Source organism: Condylura cristata, unplaced genomic scaffold (genome assembly GCF_000260355.1).
Source record: "Condylura cristata isolate star-nosed mole 26May11 unplaced genomic scaffold, ConCri1.0 scaffold00004, whole genome shotgun sequence".
Lineage (NCBI taxonomy): Eukaryota > Metazoa > Chordata > Mammalia > Eulipotyphla > Talpidae > Condylura > Condylura cristata.
The window spans coordinates 66,523,925-66,534,021 of NW_004567105.1; the positions used below are offsets into that span (position 1 = coordinate 66,523,925).

At 38.5% G+C, this 10,097-nt stretch overlaps 1 protein-coding gene across 2 annotated transcripts in view; it reads right to left on the bottom strand.

Moving 5' to 3' along the window:
* The window catches only part of ENTPD3 (ectonucleoside triphosphate diphosphohydrolase 3), a 36,025-nt gene that overhangs the window by 3,927 nt on the left and 22,001 nt on the right, over positions 1–10,097 (bottom strand). For both annotated transcript variants that reach the window (XM_004676626.2, XM_012735037.1), the window contains exons 6-10: positions 7,993–8,152; positions 7,098–7,331; positions 1,229–1,501; positions 945–1,055; positions 434–571 (exon numbers count right to left, since the gene is read on the bottom strand). In XM_004676626.2, coding sequence (XP_004676683.1) covers positions 434–571; positions 945–1,055; positions 1,229–1,501; positions 7,098–7,331; positions 7,993–8,152 — 916 coding nt within the window. The remainder of the gene's footprint in view (positions 1–433; positions 572–944; positions 1,056–1,228; positions 1,502–7,097; positions 7,332–7,992; positions 8,153–10,097) is intronic.

Genomic DNA, 10,097 nt, shown 5'->3' on the forward strand with positions numbered 1-10,097 from the left:
TATATTTATATGTGATATATATATATAAAGTATCTATGATATCTATGTAAAATCGAGAGCAACTAGTTACTATCATCTTTAAAAAAATTATTATATTTGGAGATTCTTCAGCAAGAGAAGTCTCAGAGGCTTAGCACCTTTATGTATTACTCAGCACCTTCCAGGCTCTCAAACCTGTGTGTGATGTTAGCAATATGAGGTTGATAAACCAAGTCCTGTCCCTGTGAAGTTCAGAGCCCCAGTCATTTGCTTCCAATCCTTTATTAATACTCTGAATTCTCTGTCATCTTTTCTGGTATGCCCACAAGTAACCAAAACTTTATCAGCTTCTGTTCAACATATTTAAATCACCAATACCTTTTTAGCTTTTAACTTTCTTTCAAAACCTCTATTTTGACAGGAAGCGAAGAAAAGAATGTGAGCTTTGACTTACTTCTTTTATAAATTGTATGTCAGGCCAGCTCTTCTCAGTGAATTTGTATCCATTCATAAGCAAGTGGTAGACATAGTGGGCTGAGAAGCACTGGGAGCGGGCATACATCTCATCAAAATGGGGAAGCAGACCTGGGAGCTGAAATGCAGGCCAAAGCTGGTAAGAGGCAGCCTGGGCAGGCATGTTCCAAAGTTCACATTTCAGAACGCCTTGGATCCACAGTCCTATTTCAAGTAACCTTATCACCTAAATTCCTTAATAAAAACCACTGTATAATAAGTATATACCATAAAATATTGAAAATGTCTGTGTATACCAGTAATAACCCCTAAGTTTATAGAGTACTTGCTCTAACCATTGTGTGTATAGTTAGAATCTACAGTAATCTACTTTTCTATACATGTAGAAATAGAACAGAATAAAGATCAAATTCAGAACATACACACACATGCATGCATACTTTGCTCTCGTATTTTTAATTGATATGGATCCTTCCTCTTTAAATACTGACCTGACTCCATTCCTTTGAGCAGAAATTCCAGGTACTTGAGTTGAAGGTGTTCAGGGGGAAACTACCAGAAAGATTGAAAGTATTGGCTGTGTAGTAGAATCCTGCAAAGGCCTGCAAAGAAACAGTACACAAGGAAATTAGTGTCAGAAGTGGGTGTAATATGGAGGATTTGGGGTGGAAAATAGGAAAATAAGAAATAGGTCAGCAAAAGAGAAACAGAAAGGTGAGAAATAAATATTCAGCAGGGTAGGAAGGAAAGAATCTTCAGTGGTTTTTGCTCTTACCCCAAATGATCCTTTAAGTTTGGGCTGATAAACTCCATTAAAGGAACAGCTTTCTTTGCCATCACAAGCTTTGAAGTCAAACAGGGAAGCCACTTTGTTCCTGCACTGTAATGGATCCCCAGTTCCTTCCAAAATCACAACATCATTAGGATTATAATTGCTAGGCTTCATGTTGGCTGTGCATGGGCTGTCAAATACTTCCTTTAGAGTGAAATTGAATTGATAATTCCGAGGATAACAGGGATTGATGACATTGCGTTTGTACGCAGACTCCTGCAGAGGCAAAAAATGAGGTGTTAGAAACCTTTTGTCTTTGGGATGATACTTCTTGTGTGAGTATGCAAATACTGAGGGCCAAGTACTTTCCTTTTGCAAATTCTATCACTACTCTTGACACCAAAAGAGAAACAGAAAAAAAGCTTTTCTGTGGCAGTGAAGGCAACTCTCAGGTTGTTTTGTGAACTCAAAGTGGGATGAGGACCAGTTACCCCACACCAGACAGACCCCAATGCTAGGCTCTCACACAATCTGTTCCAGCCTTTACCACAGTACTGTGAGGTAGGTTTTATGAACTCCATTTTGGTGAAAAAACAAGGTATATTTAGAACAAATGATTATTTGGAATAGAATATTCAATAAAACAACCCAAAAGGTACTTGAGTTGAAAGTGTTCAGGGGAGAAACTACCTGAAGGTATAAATAAATAAATAAGTACATTATGACAATTAAATCCCTTCATCCACCAGAATCCCTCCTTAGAAGTAATCAGTATTGTCAGTTTTTGTATAGCCTACCCATTTCTTGTGTATACTTCCTGTGTACGTATGCAAATACATTTTCTTCCCACCTCTCCTGTTTCCTCAAGTGTAATTTCTCTTTTCCCCAAGTTCTCTACACAATGTTCTGTATGCTGCTTTTCTTACTTAAAAAAAAAAAAATCTTTGATATAGGACAAACATTACTAATATTTTTATGGAACCACATAAGACCCTGAATAATCAAAGAAATCCTGACCAAAAAGAAAGAATGAAGGCATCGCATCCTCAGATCTCAGACTATATTACAAAGCTACACTAATCAAAACAGTATGAAACAGAAATGTAAATAGACACACAGACAAAAGGAATAGAATTAAGAGCACAGGAATAAGCCTAAACCTATATGAAAAGTTAATCTAAGGAGCCAAGAATATACAATGGAGAAAGGGAACCCTTTTCAACAAATCATTCTGGAAAAACTGGCCAATCACATGCAAAAGGTTAAAACTAGACCAATATCTCATATCATAACAAACAATTGACTCAAAATGGATTGACTTGGATGGAAGATCTGAAACCATGAAATACATAGAAGAAAACAGACAAAACCCATGACATTGGCTTCATGCATGTGTTTGGGGACTTGATTCCAAAGCAAGGGAAACAAAAAAAGACGAACTCTTCCCATTTGTGACAACATGCATAGAGCTGGAAGGGACTATGACAACCACATTAAGCTAGAAGGAGAAAGAGAAATACCAGATGGTTTCATTAAGATGCAGAATACAGAGAAGTGAACAAAGAACTGGACCAAGCCAAACCAATAACAAACTCTAGAAATCTGACTATAAATTGAGGCTACCAGATGGGAAGAGGGAAGGTATAGACCAAAGAGGAGAAGGAGCCCAATGGACTGTGGTGGAGGACTATGAGTGCTTTGGTAGTAGACATGGTGTGGTGAATCTATAACTGAATCACATACAGTTTTGTAAGTCAATGTTACCTCAGAAATATATTTTATATTCTTGAGGTATAAATTCCAATATGGTACCTGTAGTGCAACCTCTTTTTAGTATCAGCGTAGCACTCCACTGTATAAATAGGCTATAAGAAATCCCCTCTAGATGAACATTTACATGGCTTCAATGATTGTGTCATTAGAAAAGCACTCCATGGGGGCCTCACTGGTGATACAATAGGCTAGGATGCAGCACTGCAAGCTAACCACAGCCACTTCAGTTCGATCCCCTGCCCTGGAGGTGACCCACATGGTGCAGCAGACCTCTCCTGACCCGCCTGCTGCTCCCCTCAGCAGTGTACTTCATGAATCTCTGCCTGTTCTACTCCCTGTTCTGTCTCTTGTGAATCCTCTCACCGCCCCTGTTCTTCTGGTCTATAGCCCAGTTCTGTATGCATAAATAAATAAATCTTTAAAAAAAGAAAAGAAAATACTCCAGTAAATCTCCTTATTACATATAAATCCTTGATCCATTTATTATTTATTTCATATAGAGTGTGGTAAAGAATTGACTGCTTTTTCCAGATGACTATCCAATCTTTTATCTATGGGTGAAAAATGTTTCCTTTATCTTACATTAAATCTCAAAATGTGTTTGGTTCTATTTAAGACTCTATTTTCTACGAAATTCCAAGGATTTGGAAACTGGAACTCTGTATAGTTAAAGCCTCTTAGGTATATTATATTACCTAATACCCCTGAGAGTATGAAGTCTTAATTCAGCAGTTGACCCAACTCTTTTGTTTTACTGATGAGGAAACTGAGGTACATATAAAAATAATGTAATACTTTTACAAAGATTGATAATAACATTTTATACAGAAGTCCTACTCTTACCAGTTTCCTCCAGAAAGACCTAAATACTACTCAATGGAGGTGACAAACCAGTACCTTCCTGACTCAATGGTGTCAAAACAATCTCTGTTGTCTATGGGCCTTCCTGCTGGCCTAGGGGTTAAGTCTCAGTGCCATGATGGCCCACAGCAATAGCCTGAGTTTGATCCCCAGCAGCAGACCTCTCCTGTCTTGCCTGCTGCTCCCTTCAGCAGTGTATTTCCATAGATCTGCCTCTTCTGCTCCCCACTCTGCCTCTGGTGAATCCTCTCATGTGCCCCACCTCTGGCCTGTACCCTAGTTCTTCTACACAAAATAAATAAAAATCTTACAATAAAGGAATAATTCTTTTTAAAAAGTATGTCTTAACATGTAACATCAAATTTGTAACACCTATCATTTAAATATTGGTTGAAAAAAATCAAATCAACGTGGTTTTTATTATCTGATGTATAATTTCCAAATGATTAAAGTAATATCAATTATTTATGGTATGGTTTAGAAAAGAAACAAAGTAATATCAATTATTTTGGGCTTAGGAATATAGAAGCAGCTCAGGAAACATAATATCTATTCTTTTCATACTTTATATTACTTGTTAAATTGTTCTTTAAATATAACTTGTAAGTTTCAGGCACTTAACATTCAATAAAATCTTCCCTGAATGTAGTGTTTGCAGACCACTGGCCAGTGGGCTTGAGAGAAAAATGTCCAGTGGAGGATTACAGTTTAATCTGATCTTAGAGTAAACCCCATTATAAATGGGGAAAAAATGGTGATAAAACTATTCTCATTAGTTACAAAAATTCATAAAAGCACATACCAAGAAATTATATTTAAAAGAAAGGTAGAGGACCAATGATGAAAATTATGAGTCTTATTAAAGGATACAAACTAAAAACTAACTAAATGAAAGAATATTTTAGAATTCTGGATAAAAATTCTTAATATATTAATTAGTAAAGCAATTCTTACCAAATTAATGTCATTAACAACTACAGTAATTTTCTCAATGAATATTTTTTACTACTCAAAATGATTTTGAAGTTCAAAATAAATGTATGAGTGTAAGGAAAAAAAAACTTTTATAACTAGAACATAATATTGGCTCAAGAATGGAACAGAATGGAAAAGCTAAAGATAGATCCTCAACATCAAGTACTTATTAATCAAATATATTTGGAATCCTTGAAATAATAAGATTGCAAAAAGTCATAGCAACATTATTGTTGGGAATCTGAAGATTGCCAATTTACCCAATTAAATAAAAAACACACTGCTTTGACCTATCACATAGAATTAAATCATTAAGGTTCTATGTATAAGGTTTATATTACTGCTAGTTGCTGTAGCAGCAAAGCAGGACATTGCTTAGTGTCTATCAGGAAAGGAATGATTGCTTAATTATGAAACATTAAGTACTAAGGAAAATAAATCATATTTCAGCTTGAAAAGCAACTTAATAATTAACCAGTGAACAGAATTTGAAGGAAGTTCTTTCATTTGTATAGCTTTCTACTTTTGCAGAGTTTGACTTTTTTTTTTTTTTTTAAGGATTTATTTATTCATACAGAACTGGGGTACAGGCTAGAGGTGCAGGGGCGGTAAGAGGATGCCCAGAGGAAAAGCAGCAAGCAGAACCGGCAGATCGATGAAGTACACTGCTGTGGAGGGCAGCGGGCGGGTCAGGAGAGGTCTGCCGCGCCATGTGGGTCACCTCCGGGAAGGGCGGGGATCAAACTCATGCTGAAGTAGCTTTAGCTTCTTAGTGCTGTGCTTTACCCCACTGTGCCACCAGGGAGGGCCCAAGTTTGACATTTTTAATAACAAAAATGTCCTTTCTTTTATAATAAAATGACCAATATGCTTTTTCTAAGTAATGATATTTGGAATATCATACACCAATAAAAATAATTCAAAAATTTGCTCATGACATATTTGTTAGGTGGGAGAAAAGCTGAATACCAAAATACATAGATCATATGAAGCCAAATTAGTAAATATACTTTTTCCTGGTTGGGGGAAAAAAGTTGAAGAAAATGCAACAATATGTTGATAGTGATTTTTGTTTTATTGTTTATATTTTTGTGTTGCCATTTTCTCGTTTTTTTTTTTTTCAGAATTTTATTACCTTAAAAAAAAAGGAAAAAATATTCAAGAGGGAAAGAAAGTAAATAGCCCTAATGCCTAAATGCTATCAGAGTGAGACTTAAAACTCTGGAGTGACTAGAAACATGTTAATAAAATAATTTGCAAAGTATCTAGCCAGGGATCATTATAACCACACTATGCAGCCCCTTATATGACAGATGAGGAAAGAGACCCAGATAGGAGAGGTTTACTCAGCCAGTGTCCAGAAGGCAGTGATCTACATGAACCTGCCAGGACTTGGCAACACATATTTGAACATGAAAGTGTTGTTCAGGCAGATCTGGACATACATTCGTGGGTGGTCCTTATCACACCTGGATCCTTCCCTTCACCTGAGTCAGGAAACTCAGGAAGCAGAGTCACCTTGTCAGGCATCCAGAGGTTACTGGGCAAGATGTAGAAATGGCCCTGTCTCTGAGTGCTGACAAACCACCAGAAAGGCCATGCTGCACTAGGTCCTAGGCTCACACTCTGAGACTTGTATTCTCAAACCCAAATAAGATCCAGGCAAGTCTCATTTGAAATATTCACTTCTCTACTATAGATTGTTAGGTACATTGATAATCCTTCTTTGAGAAACTTTGGATTGTGCACACACACACACACACACTCCTCAGAACCAGTCAAATTTAAGAGGTTAACTTTAGAGAAGTTATCATGGGAAGAGGGTGATTTCACCTTTATATCTCTAAATACCTCTACAAATCTCACTTTATAGAGGGCATCAAACCTTCCCAAATCAGGACCAATCTAAATGAAGGCTGAGCCTGGGACAGGGTTCGGCCTTCTTCTCTTTCAGCAACCATTTCTCTTGTGACCTATTTTATTATTCTTTCTGCACTCAGGGAGGACTCAGAATGCTAAGGCCATAAAGGGACTCTAGGCCTTGCATCATTTACAGAACATCTCAAGTTCAAGAGCTTCCTCGAACTTCTGACTCAAATATACGGGAAATGGTCACTATAAGAGTGAGAGAGACCTTATGCCCAGAAAAAAACTGGAGCATGCTGTTGTTTCCATCTACCTTCTAAGAGGAGAAGAAAAGGACAGATTCCAGAAGGCAGGGCACTCTCCCCACAGAAACACTTGACACACCCAGTGCAGGTACCTGTAAAAGCTTTGCATGAAGCCTTCTTTCAGCCTCCATCCGGCCATAGCACTGAAAGCTGTGTGTGTAGAGTGTGTACTTATAGCCATAGAGGGACACTTGTATGCTGTCATTGGTGTCTGATGGCATCTGCTCCTCTGGTACGAAGGATATTTGGGTAGAGGCACCACCTAAATCCAGGGCACCTGTGGTCTGCACTCCATTTGGATGTACCCACATATTCCAGAGGTTCTTCTGCACAGCAGGAAATGTAAGAAAAAGGTCAAAAGCCATCTCTGCCCAGAGTTCTTCATTCAAGACCCATCGCTTATTGCTAAGTATGACATGGGAAATATAGAAGGCCAAATTTCTCCTTTTTCCAGACTGGTGAATTCAACTGCTCACAGGTGCTGAACAGGAAACATAAGTGAATGAAGCAGGTTGGATATAAACAGTAGGGCATAGCGGGGACTGTGAAAACTGGAGACTGCGTAAACTACACCGTTTCAATTGGTAGTTTCCACGGTGGAAAGTAAACTGTGACTAACTCTTCCAAATTTTCAGGGACAAGGTGGTCAGGAGAAGCTAAAAAAGTGGAATTTTATGTGAAATTCCAGAAGCTGTAGAACTTCTTGGAAGGGCCATTCCCCAACCATCCTTCCAAAGACCCATAGCCCATTGTTAGATTCTGGTCTTCTAATCTCCAAAGTGAGAGTTCCCTCTGTGATCATTTGGTCTTGTTTATGACCCAGTTTCAGAAACCAAGTTTTTCTTTACTATTGTCTTTGTAGGTATTTCTCTTGTGCATTATGTATATTTTCCCTGGCCAGCATGCACCTCTGTTATATATATATCCCCATATATAGGGGATGGGATAAACAGCAAAATTGAAGGCTAGAAATTTCTTTTCACATACCTCCAGGAAATTTCCCATTAAATAGTTGACTGTAATCCATCCATATAACCCTTCATCTTCCCCAGAAATAATTTCAGCACTCCGAAAATCAAAGGACTGGGACTTGAAGTATTTTGCGATGGTTGCTAAGATTTTATTAGATGCTTCTTCATTTTTCAACCTATGCAAGGCACAGAACACAAAAGGCTGGATACCTAGACCACACAATCTTAAAATAATCAAGCTCAAGTGAAAATGTAAACCTCCACCTCAAGCCCCTGTTGGCAAGGACAATTTCCCAGACATATGCAATAGGCAGCAACCCTTTTGCAAGCTGAAGTCTCCCAGGCAACCGTGAAGACTGAATGCACTTGTTACTTGTGAAACTGTTAAGCAGGAAAATAGCTTGCAGTAAAAAATATTACTTGTTCTCCCCTGTTCTACCTGTTCTTATCCCATTTTCTAGCAACCAGCTAATAAAAAGAGCCTCCTGCTTAATTACCCAAGCTCTGAATAATGTCAGCAGAAGGAGATTGGTGAAGGCATAAGAATGGCATAAGTACTCTCTGGGGGATTTGTACCAAGGAGACTTCACCTATTGTGAAGGAAGGAAGGCGAGCTTAGGAGGAAGGGGGAAAGAAGAAGGCTGTTTTGAAGTGTACCCTGCTTTGCTCTCGCAGAGGTCTTCATTGGGAGGGGATAAGACTGTTACCATGGCCATCCTTGGGTTGAAGTCTCTCTGTGCTGACCCTGGAGTGACAACACAGCATTATCATGGCACTCATAACTTAGTGATGCTATATCGCTGGATGCCATCTTATTCTACAGAAGCTTACTTGGGAGATTATTTTCATCGTGGATTAAGAAGGCCAGGGGCACTTTTGACTCAGAAAGAAGAAAGAGCAATGCTATAAACAGAGGTCCATAATTTAGCAGCATATTATCACGATTGTAAGATAATTCAGAGCTATCCTGGTTTTATCAGTTCCCACCACAACTGATTCTCATTAACTATTTACATTTGACTTTTCTAGCAATTAAAATGCCAGTTCCCTAGAAGAAATGGATCACCACCAGAAACGGTTTTACAAAGAATTACCATTTGCTTAATTCAAATGGGCCAGTCACCTTTCCCAAGTGATGAATTTTTAAAACATGATTTTTGTCATGGGGTATCAATTACAGAAACTTTCAATTATTTCTCACTGAGAGGGATGGGAGGAAAAAACTTTTCCTTCCATAAGAAGAAAAAAGGCAGGAAGAAGGAATTTCCCTATCACTTCTGTCTGAAGTAAACTCAGTAATTTTGAAACATACTGCAGATTCCAAGAGTGAGCAAAGAAATGTTCCATATTCTACATGGTCACCCAACATAGGAACAGAAGCAAGGGCAGAAAACATGCAAGCAAAGGGCCACTCGAGCTGAGAGTGCTTCCTGATTTGTTTTGATGACCAGGTTAAAGTTACCTGCTTCTTCACATTTTCTTCATACACTCACATCTACACTTCCATTCCTGGTATCAGACAGAGTGGCTTTGAATAAGAGTAAGTGTGAGTGTCTAGGGCTAGAGTCTTATTTTCAAAGCCTGGAGTAGCCTCTACTCTGGATATACTTAAGTTTTATTTTTTAACTTTTTTTTTTTTTCATTATTTTCAAAGTCAAGGAAATACTGGAATGGAGATAAAGGGAAGAGAAGAGACATTCAAAAACAAGGCAACTGAGCTAAAAGTGGTGGCTACGTGAGATGTCTGTTTCACCACTCCAGAGGCCTTACCTGGTGTGAGAGGCAGAGATGTCGTTATTTTATAACAAATTTGAGGGACAGTTTGTACACGGATAGAAGGTATGGAGCTATGGGTTGTACCTAGTGAGGCTAGTTGTGTTCAGGTGTTAAAAAAAATCTCCACTTTTCTAAAAAATTAGAGGAACAGCCAAACATTAGATTTCATCTTAGCTTCCATTTCAGTCAAATTGTAACAAGGGTGGACCCAGGAAAAGGGAGGCTCCAGGTCCTCTGCCCCACCCAGGAGGGCGGAGCTGAGGAGAGAAGAGAAGAATCTGGAGAGGAGACTGAGGAGGAAGGAAGTGGGATAGAGAGTCAGAAGGTGACCTGAGGGAGGCGCGT